At 41.0% G+C, this 19,320-nt stretch overlaps 1 protein-coding gene across 1 annotated transcript in view; it reads right to left on the bottom strand.

Annotated features, from left to right (window-relative positions):
• LOC132401340 (collagen alpha-1(IX) chain-like) overlaps positions 1-19,320 on the bottom strand; it is a 110,666-nt gene that overhangs the window by 78,041 nt on the left and 13,305 nt on the right. Inside the window, exons 7-13 of the mRNA XM_059983469.1 lie at positions 18,330-18,353; positions 16,634-16,687; positions 7,055-7,108; positions 4,361-4,405; positions 4,221-4,277; positions 4,071-4,124; positions 1,127-1,180 (exon numbers count right to left, since the gene is read on the bottom strand). Of these exons, the coding sequence (XP_059839452.1) occupies positions 1,127-1,180; positions 4,071-4,124; positions 4,221-4,277; positions 4,361-4,405; positions 7,055-7,108; positions 16,634-16,687; positions 18,330-18,353 (342 nt within the window). The remainder of the gene's footprint in view (positions 1-1,126; positions 1,181-4,070; positions 4,125-4,220; positions 4,278-4,360; positions 4,406-7,054; positions 7,109-16,633; positions 16,688-18,329; positions 18,354-19,320) is intronic.

The following is a 19,320-nucleotide window of genomic DNA, read 5'->3' on the forward strand; positions in this document are numbered from 1 at the left end:
CAGAAAATAATCTTTAATTAATGACAACTAAAACAATTTAAAAATGCTTATTTGAACTGCAATCTTGAAGTTTTCATCTGTGTAAAAATGAAGAGACATAATTATGTAATGCACTGGTTCATATTTTTGCTGTATGTTTTTCATTTTGGCAGTTCTGTAAGAGCCACTTGTTTTCAGCTTGTTTGGGTTACTGTTGAAGATAAGGGATGATGTGGAATGTGTGCCATCCATTCAGCAGGAGGTTTTCTTGGTGAGGGACAATAGGTTGGTCTTGGCTTTTTGTTCGGCGGGAGTTGAAGAGAAAATGCTGGGGAGAACTGGTCATAACATACGATCTGATGGGAGACCTGTTTGTTTGAGATAGTTTGCGAGCAATGTTCGGAAGGTGGTGTGGGCATTCACACTGATGAGGGCCCAGCGCGTGAGTGACAGTGAGTGAGTTCAAGATGAGCTCCAACTTGTGCACATTTGACTGTTTAATTAGAATGGGCCCTTTTCTTTTTGTTATTCTTTACTAAACCTTTAGTTAAGATTCATGAATTCCTTTAATCGTATTCAGTTTACTGTCTGTTATTTTGCCAACAATTTGCAACAGGGTAGCAAATTACACAGCATTCACGCAAACTGCGGTTTGGGGTAGGGGAACAACTCAATCTCACTAGTTTGGCTGGGCCAGAGGTCGTCTTCCCTACACTTACGGAGCCAAGGAAACTAGGGTGTTTCAATTATCTATATACTGTATAAGAGTCTCAGCTTGGAGACAGGATCTAAAAATAAGGGGCCAGTTGTCTAAAACAAATGTGTAGAAATTTCTTCTTTCAAAGGGTAGTAAGTCTCTTTAATTCTCTGCCCTTAAGGATGGTGGAGGCTTAAATATTAAAGCTAAAGATAAATAAGTATTTGAAAAATCATCAAACAGAGGCATTGTAAAACTGGCACAGAACAGATGAGGACACCAGAGATAAATCATGATCATCTTAAACGACAGTACTATCTTGAAGGGCTGCGTTCCTCCAGCATTTGGTGTGTTGCTCCAGGAATTCAGCCCAAGATTTTTAATTAATATACCTTGTATGATTATAAATTTCACCAAGGAAAAATATATTTAAGATGAAAAATACTTTACCGGAGGGCCTTGAGAACCTAGGTCTCCAGGTTCTCCTGTCTCACCCTCTTCTCCCTAAAAGATAAAGCAAGTATTTTTGAAAGGAGAAGTATAACAGAATTATGTTCTGATACAATAATACAGATGATACATGCATGTGCAGAAAGTACAGCTAAAATAATGTGTATTGTAATGCACACCTGCATCCTGTGCAAATTTACTCTCAACAGAAGCAAGAATCTTTGAATTAGTTACAGGAGAGCAAATAATTCCTTTTCATCTATTTACAGGATAGGACTAATGATGATAAGACCAAACAAACTGTCGAAGAATATGGCAGTTATAGTTACAGGTGGCCCCCGTTTTTGGAACGTTCGCTTTATGACAGCTTGCTGTTATGAAAGACCTACATCAGTAACTGTTTTTGCTAACCAAAGAGGATTTTCACTTTTATGAGAAAAGGACGCCCGCTTTATACGTGTGTTTACCCCGAGAAGGACTACAACAACCGTGAAGCCTTGTGCAGGCAGTTGTGTGCGCATGTGTGTACGCATGCACGTACGTACGTATGCATGTACTTGCATAGGTGTGTATGTGCACATGCATGTACATGCCGATTTTTTTTCTCCAAATCGATTTTGGCTCGCTGTCTTCCCAAGTTTGATAAGTGAAACTACACCGTACATACAATATACCTACTTCATATAGGGTGTATATTTATCATATCATTCCTGTTTTTACTATATGTTTGTGTTATTTTAGGTTTTATGTGTTATTTGGTATGATTTGGTAGGTTATTTTTTGGGTCTGGGAACGCTCAAAAATTTTTCCCATATAAATTAATGGTAATTGCTTCTTCGATTTACGACATTACGGCTTACAAATGGTTTCATAGGAACACTCTACTTTCGGATAGCAGGGGAAACCTTTATATAGTTTTAACTTGAAATGAGTTTGTTTCTGTGTACCTATTGTGATTGCTAGACGTTTGAGATTCAAGGGTTTCTACTTTATTTATTTATTGTGATACAGTGCAGAGTAGGCCCTTCGAGCTGCACCACCTGGTAATCACCCATTTTAACCCTAGCCTAATCATAGGACAATTTACAACGACGAACTAACCAACCAATTGGCATGTCTTTGGACCATCAGTGGAAACCGGAGCACCCAGAGGAAACCATGTAGTCACAGAGAGAATGTACAAACTCCTTACAGGCAGTGGTGAGAAATGAACCCAGGTCACTGGTACTGTAAAGCATTGTGCAAAATATATGCCATACCGTAAATATAGTGCTTCTTATATTTTCCCTAGTGGATTCAACAATAGGCTCAAAACAACACACAAATAAGATGGAGGAGAGAAGACAGCCTTGCTTGACTCTCAATTTGATAGGAAAGCTTTTTACTCATTGATTAAGTCTGTGTCTCTGACAGTTGTATCCATTTCTGAATTTTCTCCCCCAATCTTCACTTTGAAGGATACAACCACTATTGCAAAATTCCATCACAGGTCTTCTCCTGGTCCAAGCTGACTAAACATGCATTCATCCCCTTGCCTTACATATCTGTAATCATTTACTTGATAAGCAGAGACCTGTCTGAGATCTTCTGGCCAGATACTGTGGAGGTGGGTCACTGGCCAGAGCAGACTTAACTCAATTGTAACCCATATAAAGCGGTGAGATGGATCACAAATTTTTGATCCCTTATTTCCTCCCCATGTGCTTGAAGGTGAGGGCAATGGATTCAGAAATTGATGCTAATCAAAGGGAGAGCAGTGTATAGTTCAAGTGGGTTCAGATCCAGGTAACATTTAACAGAAAGACATTGCTATCAGAGCTTTTTTCACCTCAAAGAACAAACAGACCTGGTCAGCTACAGAGTACTTCATTGTCATGGGAGTTGCAAATAGAACTGAAATCATAAGTCATGAAGTGCCTTCAAATAACTCCATCCTTACAATGGAAGCAGCAGCTGAGAACAGATTAGCCACAAGAGAATCTTGCACCTGCTCAGCATATCTTTTTATCTACTCTTCTTATGCTTCTATTTGTTCATTATTTCTTCCTCTTTGCATCTCTATAGAATGTTTTCTCCTGTCTTTTTATGTATGTTATTTATAGTACTTCAACTAATTTCAATATTTTACTTCAGTCACCTTCTTCCTTCTTACCACTGATTCCTAGTAAGAGAACAAGATTTCCTGCAATGAGCTGTTTATGTTACAATGGCACCATTAATGTGAAGTGGTTTAATGCTGAATAACTTTGGCATTTATATGTGGAATTGGGACCAGCCTCCAGAGCAAAGGGGAATTTCAGTCCCCGAAGGACATCCATGTTACCTCTGCCCAGAGTCATGTCAGTCCCTAGCTCAGATTTAATCAATGGCATGCATTTTTGGAGGCTAGGCAAAAAGCAGAGAAAAACAAGTAATTTGGACATTCACTAATTCTTTCCTATAATTCTTTTTTGCATGTTTATATTGTAAATACAAGAAAGATGGAGATCTGAACTGTGTACTTTATATCATGTTTATTAGTAAATTATGATAATGCAGGCCACACACAGCTAGGACTGGAAGAATATATTATCAACCTGCAACTACTTTGCTTTGTAACCTGCAATTACTTTGAAAGGTCTGATGCAACCGTACATAAATTATTTCCTTAAATCCAAAGACAGAATGAAACTACAATGTTAAAGGAAATCTGAAGATTATATTTTGGAATTGTAGAACTGTGCAAACTGTTGGAACATAAAGTACAAATTAATGACTTGATGACTTGTATGTTATGGCAAAGTTTGGCTTATCAGCTCACAAGAAAAATAATTGTCACTTTTTAATCAAACAATCAACTAATGAGTAAAAGATCTTATTTAGAGGATACTGAATTTGTTTGGGACAAAGAAAATATACACTGATCTTCAAAGTACAACTATTTCAGATGTTGATTTTCTCCTACCTTGTGTCCTTGCTTGCCTGGTTCACCGGTTTCACCTTTCACGCCTTTATGACCCTAAATATTAAAGGGATGAATTAAATGAAAGTACTTGTGCATCATTTTACCCAGTTATTTAGTTGTTAGTTCAGTCATAATAATCTGGACAACTACCTTCATCCCTGGAAGACCAGCGTGACCCTGGAGGGCTGGAGGGCATGAGTTTGGGCACTGCAAACAAACAGGCATTCTGTTTAATAATTCATAAGGAATGTCTTGATGGAGCAAATGAATCAATACTCTTGAGAACTTACTAGAACATCAAGACTGCTTTCACCATTTGTTATTGCTGGAAGCCCCTACAGTGAAAGAAAATAAATATATTGACAAACTTAACAGGCAAATACCTATGATGATCTGAGATGTACACCAGACCAGTTAGAGGAAAGCAATTCAACAATAACTTTTGGAAGAGTTCAAAAAAGCAAGATGTATATTCACACTGCATCACACTTTCATGATTCTGTGCTTCTAATACTTTCATAATTGATACACTTAGGTAGGAGGAGTAAAGCCTCATATTTCAACTGGGTAGCCTCCAACCTGATGACATAAACATTTATTTCTTCGACTTCATTTTCTCAACCCCACTTTCTCTTTTTTCCATTCCCCTCTCACCCCTTCTCTTCTCCATCACCTCCCTCTGGTGTGTCTCCTTCCTTTCTTCCATGGTCCAATGTCCTCTCTTATCAGATTCCTCTTTCTTCAGCCCTTTAACTCTTCCACCTATCATCTCCCAGCATCTTACTTTATTCCTCCTCCCCACTCGCCTTCTTCCTCACTAAGTCTCACCTATCACTTGCCACCTGGTTATCCTTCCCCTTCCCCACTTACTCATTCTGGTTTCTGCCCCCCCTTCCTTTCCAGTACTGATGAAGGATCGGAAGCATCAAGTATTTATTCCCCTCCATAGACACTGACTATCACCACTTTCTGGCTTCTCTCACAAAACCAATGTCTCATCCAATGTACTACCTCATCTTGAATGCCGAGCAACTGAACCTTCTTGATCAACCTCCCATGTGGGAACTTGTCAAACAACTTGCTTAAGTCCATGCAGACAGCATTCATTGCCTTGCCTTCATCAACTTTCCTGGTAACTTACTCAAAAGTCTCGATAGGATTGGTTAGACATGAGCTACCACACACAAACCCATGCCTAATCAGACCATGTCTAGCCAAATACTCATATACCCTGTCCTTTAGAATAGTTTCCAATAAATTTGCACTACTGATGTCAGACTCACTGGCTGATAATTCCTTAGTTTATTTTTAGAATCTTACTTAAACAGTGGAACAACAATGGCTAGTCTCCAATCTTCTAGTATCTCACCTGTCATGAAGGATAATTTAAATATCTCTGCTATGGCTCTATAATTTCTGCACTTGCCTCCCACATGGTCCAAGGGAACACCTTGTCAGGCCCAGGAGATTTATCCACCTTAATTGCCTCAAGACTGCAAACACCTCCTTCTCTGTATTCTGTAGAAAGTCCATGAAGTTAAAGCTGAATCACTTGTCTTTATGGATAAGCCTTGCCTATCATAACTACCAAAGAAATTCCCAAGCTTGTGTCTTTACTTTTCAGATCACTCGGTGCAAATACTCACATGCTATACTTTATTATTGTCTTAAATGGAATAGATAGGAAGGAAAGATGTAGTTGCACTTTTAATTAATTGCTATTCAGAGGATGGGGTTAGACTACCCCTCTTCAGTCAGCTGACAGCATACAGCAGTGTGACACACAAATAAAAAGACACACTAAAGTCAAAAGTGGCCTTAAATCTTTGTAATTGTACCACAGCATCTTCATAAGATGAACAAAGAAATTGAACCAATTCAATATTTTGAAAAATCATTATTAAGAAGTGCAGCAGGAATAAAGTGAATAACTACAGGTTCAGAAATCTAACATCAGTAGTAGGAAAGTTATTGGTAAAAAAAAAATCCACGAAATGATATTAAACATGTTCCTATTTCTTACTTAAAGAAACTATCAGACAGGATTGCAGGATAATCAAACAGATGGTCTGCTAGGAGGAATCATGTAAAAATAAATTCAGACACTCTTATTGCTGCCATATGATTTCATGAAGCTAAAATCCAAGATGCAATAATCAAAGAATATCACTGTCAAGTGACACACCAAACCAAAGCAATGGAGGTGAAATTGATTCTCACCAGAGATGTTCAACATGAACTGGAATCCCACTTAAACCATATTCACTTCTGCATGACTGGTATAAATAGACCAATCTTGTTGCACGTCACAAAATCCACAGCTTTATTTGAAGAGTAGGAAAAGGACTCAATGCAAGCAGAAACAATTTCTTCCTTGGTCCTGAACTTGGGGGCTTCTTCTATGTGCAATATAACAGCTATGTGTTTTAAATAACAGTTAAAAATATTAAATATGAAGTATTTTAGTTATGCTTCAAGGTATGGTAATATAATTGGTAAAATAAAACCAAGCCAAAACCTCGACTTACACTTTTTGTCTCTACTGGTGCTTCTTGACCCAATTAGTTCTTCCAGCATTCTGCTTCTGGTTGCGGATTCCAGCATCTGCATTCTCTTGTCTTAACAAATCTAGGAACTTCTTTTCTACCTTCACAGATTTGGTATTACTTTTACTAATATTTTATAAACTAAATTACCTGGAACAACTGAAGTTACTGTACCCTGAAAGCAATTGTCTCCCTCCTGCTAAAATTACCACTGGCAACATCTTCAGTCTCATCTACTTCTATATAAAGAGAAAGTGCTAATTAATGGTATTATGGTAGAATATATTTATTCTGATTAAATGCAAGCAGAAACAATTGTTTCTGTTTCTTTTGTCCTATTGGATACAATGAAACACCATTCACAGACTGGAAACAGAAACTGTTATCTTTTGTGTGCTGGGTAATAAATATAGTTCAGTAAAATAATAAATCACTTACCTTGGGTCCAGGAGGCCCTGGTGGTCCAGATAGTCCTGGAGGTCCTCGATCACCCTGAAGTAATATAAAACCAGAGTTCAAACCAAAATAATTATTGAAATATAATGTTTATGCCTATAGGCATCAGACTAAAATCTAAATTCAGAACACATATCATTGAACTCATTAAGCCAACCCTTCTTACACATCTTTCATTATTTTACCCTCTTATTGTCAAAGTTATCTATTAATTGACAACTCTACCCGTGCTCCTACTACTATCTGCCAGAAAGGAATCCCACCTATCACTACAATACTGCCCCTCTTCTTCCTTCATTACTCATGCTACTGCCCAGCAATCCCTGGGTAATCCCAATTCCTATCCCAAATCCCATACACAAGGCCAGTCCTATGCGAGATTCATTTCATTTCCTTCACGGAGTCCACCTTAGTAGAGCCTGAAAGGAAGGCCTTGTTTTGTAAGCCCTCATCTGCCACGCACAGAGCTTTAGGCATTTTTCTCATACTTTTTGAAGCTAAACAACTAGATCTTTGGCCTCTCCCAGCTCTCTGAACCAGATCCTAGCACTTGCACAGAAGTGACTAGGAATAATTTTTAAATTTGCCATTCCTACCTTCCCTCCCTCAGGTGGAACACCCTGAGGCATTTATTTTATATAAACTGAAAAAAAATAATAGCAGACCTCAAGTCCGGTTCAGGTCTTGAGAAAGGACGATATGTAAGATTAATATTTTGGCACAACCACAGAGAAAACAAATAAAGACAGAGGTACTTGACTAAAATCATTGAGATCGGAGGGAAGCAGGGAGCAAGTTAACCAGATTTCTATTTAGGAATGTACAAAAATGTAGGGGATGAAGGAGTGTAGGGGAAAATGTTTGAACGGTTCAACTCACACTCTATTGCAACACACAAAATGCTGGTGGAACGCAGCAGGCCACACAGCATCTATAGGGAGAAACACTGTTGAAGTTTCGGGGCGAGACCCTTCGTCAGGACTAACTGAAAGGAAAGATAGTAAGAGATTTGAAAGTAGGAGAGGGAGGGGAAAATGCGAAATGATAGGAGAAGACCAGAGGGGGTGGGGTGAAGCTGAGAGCCGGAAAGGTGATTGGCAACAGGGAAACAGAGCTGGAGAAGGGGAAGGATCATGGGACAGGAGGCCTAGTGAGAAAGAAAGGGGGAGGGGAGCACCAGAGGGAGATGGAGAACAGGCAGAGTGATGGGCAGAGAGAGAGAAAAAAAAGGAGGAAAAAACTAAATATATCAGGGATGGGGTAAGAAGGGAGGAGGGGCATTAACGGAAGTTAGAGAAGTCAATGTTCATGCCATCAGGTTGGAGGCTACACAGCCGGTATATAAAGTGTTGTTCCTCCAACCTGATTGTGGCTTCATCTTGACAGTAGAGGAGGCCATGGATAGACATACCAGAATGGGAATGGGATGTGGAATTAAAATTTGTGGCCACTGGGAGATCCTGCTTTCTCTGGTGGACAGAGCCACACCGGCTGGGTAGCCTCCAACCTGATGGCAAGAACATTGACTTCTCTAACTTCCATTAATGCCCCTCCTCCCCTTTTTACCCCATCCCTGATATATTTAGTTCTTTTCCCTCCTTTTTTTTCTTTTTCTTTCTGCCCATCACTCTGCCTGTTCTCCATCTCCCTCTGGTGCTCCCCTCCCCCTTTCTTTCTCCCTAGGCCTCCTATTCTATGATCCTTTCCCTTCTCCAGCTCTGTATCCCTTTTGCCAATCACCTTTCCAGCTCTCAGCTTCACCCCACCCCCTCTTGTCTTCTCCTATCATTTTGCATTTTCCCCTCCCCCTACTACTTTCAAATCTCTTACTATCTTTCCTTTCAGTTAGTCCTGACGAAGGGTCTCGGCCCAAAACGTCGACAGTGTTTCTCACTATAGATGCTGCCTGGCCTGTTGTGTTCCACCAGCATTTTGAGTGCGTGCTTCAATTTCCAGCATCTGCAGATTTCCCTGTGTTCACACTCTATAAATTGGAACATGAATGTGATTTTCAGAAGTCAGTTCTAGTGCTAGGACATCACTATCAGAGTTCCTCAGGGAAATGTCATAGACCTGGGGAGATTCACCAGAAGCAATATTTCCATGCTGTCTTAGCACTGACTATTCATAGCATCAAAGGCATTTCCAGCCATTCTGAAATTAGGGACATTTAAAAAACTACTAAAATAGATTTTAAATATATTAAAACACTTAAGATATTAGAGTAAGCTTCCATGAGGTAAATTAATCTGACTCCTCTGCTTAGAATGCATAACCTCCACCCCAGAACCAGTGCAATGGCTAACCTGCCTTTGGACTGCAAGACTTAGGTGTGGAAGTCAGGAACACACTGACCTCAAAGAGCACATTACTTGCAGTTCACTTCGAAACTACTGGCAAAAGGTAAATGAAGTAACCAAGAAACCATAGAGGAGAAAAAGTTAACAAATGAGATTATTATCAGAAGAATTGTCTTGGGCAGATATATTACAGCATATTTAGAGGTGAAATACATAACTAATAACAATAAATCAGAAAACACTATCTGGGAGCAATCTGGCAGAATGGGGTTGGAAAGTAATAAGGAACAGTAAAACAGTGGAAACAGCAGTTATATGAGACAATAACATGAATAAATTTTCAAATAACATTCTGGCAAAATTGTAAGGGATAACTTATACTCAACCAATTGTTCATATCAACACCTTAATACACTTCTGGCCTAATTTTATAAGCATCTACACCTACAAGTTAGTTAATTTTATACATAATCTCTGTGTGAACAATATACACAAAAATGAAATATGTTATTTTTTTCTGATCAGATGGTATATACCACAGCGACTAAGATGATGTAATTAGTTACACAATGTGAGAGTTTTTTTGTAAGAATAAGTGTGAAACAGTGACTGGGGCCCTCAACAATGACAAGATACAGGACTGCAACTTGCCTGGAAAAATATGGCACAAAATGGAAGAAATCAGGCTCCAGGTGTTTCAGAGATTATAATGGATGCCTTGGTGGAGAAGGCAGACAGAGAGATGTCCTCTATTCACAAGGGGCCAGAAGGAGCCATCCAGCCACATGCTCAAAAGGCAGTGGGACGAGACAGCTGTGGAAGTGAATGGCACCAGTCAAGTCTGGTAAATGATGTAGCACCATAAGATATAAGGTACAGACAAACTGCACAGGGCTCAAAAATGGTTGCGAGGATTGTGATGGTTGATTAACCCATGTTCACTTCATTTGGTCCAATCGGTAAACAAAATGCATCTTGTCTGGACATTATCATAAAATCAGTGTCGTTTTCATTTAACAAAGAGATCAACTTTAGAAGTGAACAATGTGGAAATTACAGTAATGTAAAGATAACCTGGGGAGTTGTAGTTAAGTGAAATTTTTGAAGTAAGACCACTAGAAACAGCTCTGTTTACTACAGATGAGATAGCGTGGGGTGACTGTGGCACTGTGTACTCAAGTCAGTCAAGTGAGGCCTCTGTAGTGAGACTTTTCCAGAAAGGTCTTCCCAAAACATACCATCCTTCTACACAATAGGGGTGACAGAGACAGAAGAGATAACAATAAAAAAAACATACATGCCCAACATACCCATCAACTAAAGCACAATTGTTCTTACTAACTTCAAAATATTATCCACTGTTTGCTTGAAGTTTTGATAAGACTTTTAACACCTCTATTGTGAATGGCAAGTATTGTCAATTCCAAGTAAGGAATTGAAACATATATAATTATCAAATGGTTACTACCCATAACTGATAAGCTAGTTCTGTATAAAAACAGCAGTTTTCTGTTCTGACCTCTGAACAGTTTGAGTGATGGGGACATGCTATTACACTTGTGCCAGAGTAAAATAAAAGGAATGTTTGAGTCGGAAGAGAGCCCAGTTATTTTAGTTATCTTAATTTATTCAATTAATTGTCAGCTACGACAGTTGCTTAATAGTTCCACCAAGATGGCTAACCCTTGGCTTTGTTATATAGGAGAAAGGAGTTCGGCCTTGGTAGCTGATCAGTTCTAAATCCTAGGCTGCTCATATTTAGCGAGGGTCGGAGTTTGCTGATGGAACACTAATTTCTCCTGCAAGCTGCAGTGTTAAAAAAAAGACAAGGTTGCAGATGTGCAGAGTTGCAGTCCTGCACGAGGATCCCGTGGGCCGGGTTGCAAACCCGCATGAGGTTGCCGTTTCCAGGTTGCAGTCCCGCATGAGGATCCCATGGGCCAGGTTGGAGTCCCGCATGAGGATCCTGTGGGTTGTATTGCAGTCCCGCACGAGGTAGCTGAGGTCTGGGTTGCAGACCCACTAGAGGTTGCCATGGTCCTGGTTACTGTCCCGCATGAGATTTTCACGGTCTAGGTTGGAGACCTGCACGAAGCCGCCATGGTCCGGCTTGCTGTCCTGCACGAGGTTGCCACGGGCCAGGTTGCTGTCCTGCACGAGGTTGCCACGGGCCAGGTTGCTGTCCCGCACGAGGTTGCCACGGGCCAGGTTGCTGTCCCGCATGAGGTTGCCACGGGCAGGGTTGGAGTCCCGCACGAGGTTGCCACGGGCCAGGTTGCTGTCCCGCACGAGGTTGCCACGGGCAGGGTTGGAGTCCCGCACGAGGTTGCCACGGGCCAGGTTGCTGTCCCACACGAGGTTGCCACGGGCAGGGTTGGAGTCCCGCACGAGGTTGCCACGGGCCAGGTTGCTGTCCCGCACGAGGTTGCCACGGGCAGGGTTGGAGTCCCGCACGAGGTTGCAACGGGCCAGGTTGCTGTCCCGCACGAGGTTGCCACGGGCAGGGTTGGAGTCCCGCACGAGGTTGCCACGGGCCAGGTTGCTGTCCCACACGAGGTTGCCACGGGCCAGGTTGCTGTCCCGCACGAGGTTGCCACGGGCAGGTTGCTGTCCCGCACGAGGTTGCCACGGGCCAGGTTGCTGTCCCGCACGAGGTTGCCACGGGCAGGGTTGGAGTCCCGCACGAGGTTGCCACAGGCCAGGTTGCTGTCCCGCACGAGGTTGCCACGGGCAGGGTTGGAGTCCCGCACGAGGTTGCCACAGGCCAGGTTGCTGTCCCGCACGAGGTTGCCACGGGCCAGGTTGCTGTCCTGCACGAGGTTGCCACGGGCCAGGTTGCTGTCCCGCACGAGGTTGCCACGGGCAGGGTTGGAGTCCCGCACGAGGTTGCCACAGGCCAGGTTGCTGTCCCGCACGAGGTTGCCATGGGCCAGGTTGCTGTCCCGCACAAGGTTGCCACGGGCAGGGTTGGAGTCCCGCACGAGGTTGCCACGGGCCAGGTTGCTGTCCCGCAAGAGGTTGCCACGGGCCAGGTTGCTGTCCCGCACGAGGTTGCCACGGGCAGGGTTGGAGTCCCGCACGAGGTTGCCACAGGCCAGGTTGCTGTCCCGCACGAGGTTGCCACGGGCAGGGTTGGAGTCCCGCACGAGGTTGCCACAGGCCAGGTTGCTGTCCCGCACGAGGTTGCCATGGGCCAGGTTGCTGTCCCACACGAGGTTGCCACGGGCCAGGTTGCTGTCCCGCAAGAGGTTGCCACGGGCCAGGTTGCTGTCCCGCACGAGGTTGCCACGGGCCAGGTTGCTGTCCCGCACGAGGTTGCCACGGGCAGGGTTGGAGTCCCGCACGAGGTTGCCACAGGCCAGGTTGCTGTCCCGCACGAGGTTGCCATGGGCCAGGTTGCTGTCCTGCACGAGGTTGCCACGGGCCAGGTTGCTGTCCCGCACGAGGTTGCCACGGGCCAGGTTGCTGTCCCGCACGAGGTTGCCACGGGCCGGGTTGCTGTCCCGCACGAGGTTGCCACGGGCAGGGTTGGAGTCCCGCACGAGGTTGCCACGGGCAGGGTTGGAGTCCCGCACGAGGTTGCCACGGGCCAGGTTGCTGCCCCGCATGAGGTTGCCATGGGCCAGGTTGCTGCCCCGCACGAGGTTGCCACGGGCCAGGTTGCTGCCCCGCAAGAGGTTGCCGTGGGCTCGGTTGCTGCCCCGTATGAGGTTGCCGCAGGCCGGCTTGCTGTCCCGTACGAGGTTGCCATGGGCAGGGTTGGAGTCCCACATGCTGGACAGTAATGTTTGATGAGTGTGTTGTTAAAAAAAGAATTCTGAAATATGTGTGTCTATATGCACCCTGATTGTGTGTGCAACGAATGGTAGCATGGAAGTCCCCTGTCCCAGACCGCTAAAGGATTCCAGTGGCATACATGTTTGTATCAGAAAGTATTAAGTACGTTGAGAAATATTCTGAAGTATGTTAACGGACTAAGGTAATGTCTGAAGACATGTTGTTAGAGAAAGGAAAATGTGAGAAGACTAGGGTGGTCAGTGTCTGTTTAATATAGATGTGAAATGCAAAAATGGTCAGATGAATCCTGTAAAATGCAGGTAAGTGAGCAAAAGTTTTAAAAGGAAAAGACACAAACCCAGCAGGCAAAGGATAATACAAAGTAAAATTTATTATCAGAGTACATTCATGTCACCCCATACAACACTGAGATTCCTTTCTTTATCCTGTGGGCATTCTTATGAAATGTATAGAATAGTAACTATAAACAGGATCAATGAAAGAGCAAGTAGAGCATAGAAGACAATAGACTGCAAATGCAAATATAAACAAAAAGCAATTGCAACATCCAGGAATTGAGGCTTTTAAGGGGAATGGGGACATTACTCGTCTGAGACTTTCCAGGCTGCTCAAGTATGGCCTCTGGGCAATATCGTACATTGTTTTAGAAGTACTGTATTGTGATAGTTAGCATATACAATTTGAATGCTATTTTAACTTACAGCTTTGTCTTATATTTAACAAATTGACAGTGACTATATTTTGGCTCATCATAACCTGATTATCCTCTGCTTAAAATTTCACTGTAAACTTTGTATTTAACATTACCCGTTTTATACACATGGCTCACGTAACTCAAATGTGACTGGTAAATTTTGTTTTGAACAGTGTAGTGCATTGTTTGGCAGAAGAGATGAGCTCAGTTAGCCATTTGATTACTAACTTAATTATTTCGGCACAACATTGTGGGCCAAAGGGCCTGTTCCTGTGCAGTACAGTTCTATGTTAACCAACATGACCACCAATAGTGATGAGGGATTAGATGTTTAGTTTGTCCAGGAATGTTTTCTTAAGCAACATATAAGTGATCCTACTCAATCTCCTCTTGAGAAATGAGGCTGGACAAGTAGAAGAGAAACACTTTGGGACCAATGACTAAGATACTATTGGTTTTAACATAGTTATTATAAAAGATCAGATTGGTCTACAAGCTAAAATCTTAAATTGCATGAGCTAGTTTTGATAGCATTTGGCAAAAACTTTAAAAGGTTTTTTGGCAGAGACTATTCATAGGTAAGGAGATATCTGACAAGTGAGAGATTTTTAAAAGTGAGATGTTAAGAGGTCAGGCTGACACATTCCTGTTAGAATGAAGGGCAAGGCTGGAAAAATTAAGAAACTCTGGTTGACAAAGGAAACTTGGGGTCTGTCAGGAAAAAATAGTAGGAATATATCAGGTATAGGCTGTTAAAGAGTATAAGGATCCAGGTGTCCACTTAAGAGAGAAAACAGGACTCCAAGAAGATGAAATGAAATATCAATGGAAGAAAAGGTAAAGGAGAATCACAAAAAAATTCATAAGTATATTAAGAACAAAAGTGTAACCACGGAGAGAATAGGTCCCTTAAGTATCAGTGTAGCTGTCTGTGTGGAGCCACAGAGATGAGTGAGGTCTTCTCATCTGTATTTACAATGAAGAAGGTAATGGAAGCTAGGGAAATAAAGTAAGAGAACAATATCCTGAAATATTTCAGTTTTGTAAAAGAAGGGGTGTTAATTGTCTTGAGGTGCATAAAGATGGATAAATTCCCAGGGACTGACCAAATATATCCTGGGACATTATTGGAAGTGGGGGAAGAGACTGCTGGGGCCCTGACAAGGAGCTTTGTGTGTTCCTTAACCACAAGTGAGGTACTGAAAATCTGGAGAGTGGCTAATGTTGAATTTTTATTTAATAAAGTTTGCAAGGGCAAACCAGGGAGCTACAGATCATTGCGCCCAGCATCAGTGGTATGAAGGCTACTGGAAGGGATTCTAAGACACAAGATCCATCTATGTTTGGATAGGCATGTACTGTTTCGGGACAATCCACATGGGAAATTGTGTCTTGTTAATTTTTGAAGACGTGATCTAGAAGGTTAATGAGGGCAAGGCATTAGATATTGTCTATATGAAATTTAGCAAGGCTTTTCACAAGGTCCCTCATTGTAGTCTTTATCAGAAAGTTGATCACATGAGATCTAGGGTGAGTGAACCAAATGGAAACACAAGTGGCTTGGTTTTGGTGAAAGAAACCAGAAGGTTCAGTGGAGAGTTGTTTACAGAATGGAGGCCTGAACTAGTACTGCGCCATGAGAATCTGTGATGGGTACTCTATTGTTTGTTATATATATTAGCATTTTCAATGAGAATAGCATGATTAGTAAATTTGCAGATGTCACCAAAATTGTTGGGCTGGTGATCAGTGACGAAGTTTGTCTAAGTTTACAATAGTATATAGATCAAGTGAAGAAGTAGGCAAAGGAATGGAAGAGGAGTGCAAATTTATGTATTTTGGGAAGCTAAAATAGGGCAGGGCATACATACTGAATGACATGAGCAGGGTTGTAGAAGAGAGACCTAGGGTTATAAGTATATAGTTCTCTGAAAAAGGCAATACAGACAAAGTGATGAAAAAACAAACAGCAAGCTTGCCTTCATCAGACAGGATATTGAGTAAAAGGAGTTGGGATGCCATGTTATAACTTTATAAATATTTCTGAGACCGCACCTGAAATATTGTGCAGAGTTCTGGTCACCATACTATAGAAAAGATGTGATTAAGGTAGAGAGCATGCAGTAAAGAATCATCAGGCTGCTGCAGGGACTGACAGCTGAATGATAAGGAGAGACTGGGTAGGATAAGACTAAAGGGCATAGATTAAAGTTTAGAGAGGAAAGATTTAAAGGGGACCTGAGGGGTGGATTTTTCTGCACAGAGTGGGGTCTATATATGTGACAATTTGCCAAAGAACATGGGATAGGTGGGTCCAATTACAATATTTTAAAGGTTTTCAGATTCCTACATGGATATAAAAGGCTTTGTGGATATAGGCAAATGCAAGCAAATGAGACAAACTCAGAATGGCCCATTGGTTAGCATAGATAAGTTGTGCTGAAGAGCCTTTCTCTGTGCTGTACAACTCTATATTTATCTTTACAAATCTTTCAATAAATTCAAAACCAGGAAGAGAGTCTTCCCAAATTGCAATAAATGGATAGCAACTACATAATTTCAAGCACCAAGAACAAAAATGCATGTTTTCTATTTCCTGCATATGCTTAGTAACAAAAAAATACATACATTTATTGTTAACAATGTCATATCCATTGCTGTGTATACTCATGTTACATAAATACAGCCCTAGTGTTTTTTTATGCTGCATGCTGTTTTGCTTTAAGTATAACAACAATGAACAATGTAAGAAAAAGATTAAATACTCACTGGAGGACCCACACGACCAATTTCACCTGGAAGTCCAGGAGGACCAGGCGGGCCCTGCACCAAAACAACATGGTTGAAGAGGCATTTTCAACTGTTATTGAAAATATCGAAGTAGGTTTAACCAAATATAATAAAGAAGGCTGAGCAGCTAAGTGATCAGCACAGCAAGTGAAATGTTCTAACTCACCAAACTCATTTCCTGCTCAGCTGCAGACAACACACACCTGGTTGAAATGGAAGAATGGCAAGGTTTTCCTGCACTCTTTGTCACCTAAACCATTGGCTGGGAAGCAACAACCTTGCAGCTAAAGTTTTCAAATTGGACAGCTACTGTTCGCAAGTTTGCTGTAGTTTTAGCAATTGTGTCCATGCCCTATTGATATAACATGGTGTATTTCACAACTGTGAATGGCCCTTTCACTTTCTTCATTGGTTCTAACTTACTGCTATACATATTTTAAGATATTTTGGTGGGATGTGCACAATGTAAGACAGTGCCAAAGCGGAAAAGCTTAATTTCTGATCAACTTGCCTTGGAGTTGTTGAGTCAGAACAGTGATAAATTCCATCCAGTATTCATACTATCATGGTATTCTTAAAGAAAATTTATACGAAATTTCGGCATACACTATGTTTGGAGTCATATATGCTGTCAAAATGTTCATACATATCATCTAATGTTCAGTGAATGCTCTCATATTAAGGATATGCCTCACTGGTACGCTACAAAACCATTGTGTAATCACAGTCCATAAGAGTTATTGGCATCACTGTAGATGACTTGAAAAGACAAACAAGAGGGATTAATTATACAGTGGAAGGGTGTGATAGCACTGTGCAATGGAGCTCTAAGTCCATTCTACATAAATATACGCAGGACCTACAACACAAAAATGATCTCTGTGCTTCATCAGTCTATAACAACTTTTACAACGCAAAATGTACTGTCCTAGTTACTCTTCCATTCAGCTATTTTCCCTATCCAATCCAGTCCTGAATATTGGCATGGATTCTGTTTCAATCACTAATCATGGCAGCATTATTTTTCTCTGTTTAAGATATTACTCCTATCCTTTGTCCTCAGTCTCTTAAGTGTAATAATTTAACAAAGGCCCTCCATTTCAAATCACAGAACTATTGACACAGATCTGATATCATCTACCCTGCCCACCATTTCATTACTTTAAACACCTCTGTTATCTGTACTGTAATCATAACCAATATAAGAGAAGAAAGGGAGAAGTTGCATATCTTTATTTTCTCATCCTATGTAGCAGCCTCATAAATTTGCTTTGCACACAGTTCCATCATTAATGTTCTTTGTGCAGTGCACAGAATACAATATCATCACTTTCTAAATGTTCTTTGTCTCCTGACTTTTAGGTGCTTAACTCTTGAGGAAAAAGACACAATGCCATGAACATCAAATTTCTGAAATTAGCAATGTCACAGAATTGCAACAAATTGCAATTATAAATTCAATGTACATACACTAGCAATATTAACAGCAAAACAGCTGGGAGAAATGGTATTTCTTCAAAGACAAAACAAGGTGAAAATATCTAAAGAAATCTATAGGCAGCATAAAGGAAATTATCCTTTATGAAAGAAAACTTATTTTATTGAATGGAAAATACTCATACTTCAAAAATGAATCAGTAACTTGCCATATCCATTGCATAGTCTCTTTACTTACAGGTGGCCCCGATTCTATCTCACCCTGCAAATAAAGAACAGCAAATAATTCAATGAAAAAAAATTCTTTTTACAGAGAATGTATTTTTTATTCCTCCACATTACAAAAAAAACACACACACAAAAGCAAAATGGAACCAGTGAATAAAATTACCTATTTCAGCAGCTAAAATGTACTACTTCAATTTCTGAAACCACAATTTCATTTGTAATGTTACTTTCCTAAAATCTTTAACAAGTCAATGACATTATGTCCACCTTATTCACCAAACCCGTTAGTCTTGGATCTCTTCAGCCTCTTCCTCCCCTCAAAATCTCACAATGTCTGTGGCCATTGTCACTAACAATATTCTGGTTAAATGCAAAACTTTTTTCCCTTAGGCTAACCTACAATTTTAGTATCTTTGGTCACTCCATTTCCTCCATACTCTGCTACTTCTTTAAGATAAATACACACCAATGTCAACTGCCAGTTGCAATCCTGCTGGTTATGAAGATTTAAAAATGTATCAAAACATTTTTTAATCTCCTATCTCCATAACCAGTTCCATTTGTCACAAGATCATGTCCTCAATCCTGTATTATTTATTATTAATGCACTTTTCTTGGAATATTATCTATAAACAAGAGGGTCATGGTTTTTCATCTATACCAAAGATACTTAATATTACAACTGTACCACTATTGTGGAAGCAGCTCTCATGCCTGCTCTTTATGGTGGTAATAGATTACCTGCATGATATTAAATTATGGTTCATCAAATCCTATTTCCACCTTAACATCAGCAAACCTGAAGTAGTCCAGTTATGTGATTAATTGAAACTACAATGTCATCTTTTCTGATAGCTTGCAAAAGTTAAACATTATTGTCAGCTGAACATTGAAGTTCCACTGTGAATCAGATCTCAATTTCAATGATTAATTATCATACTAATCACCTGACTAATCACCTGAATCACCAGTTCTCCCTCATTCTTAATATCTTAAATCAT

Source organism: Hypanus sabinus, chromosome 10, assembly GCF_030144855.1.
Source record: "Hypanus sabinus isolate sHypSab1 chromosome 10, sHypSab1.hap1, whole genome shotgun sequence".
Classification (NCBI taxonomy): Eukaryota; Metazoa; Chordata; class Chondrichthyes; order Myliobatiformes; family Dasyatidae; genus Hypanus; species Hypanus sabinus.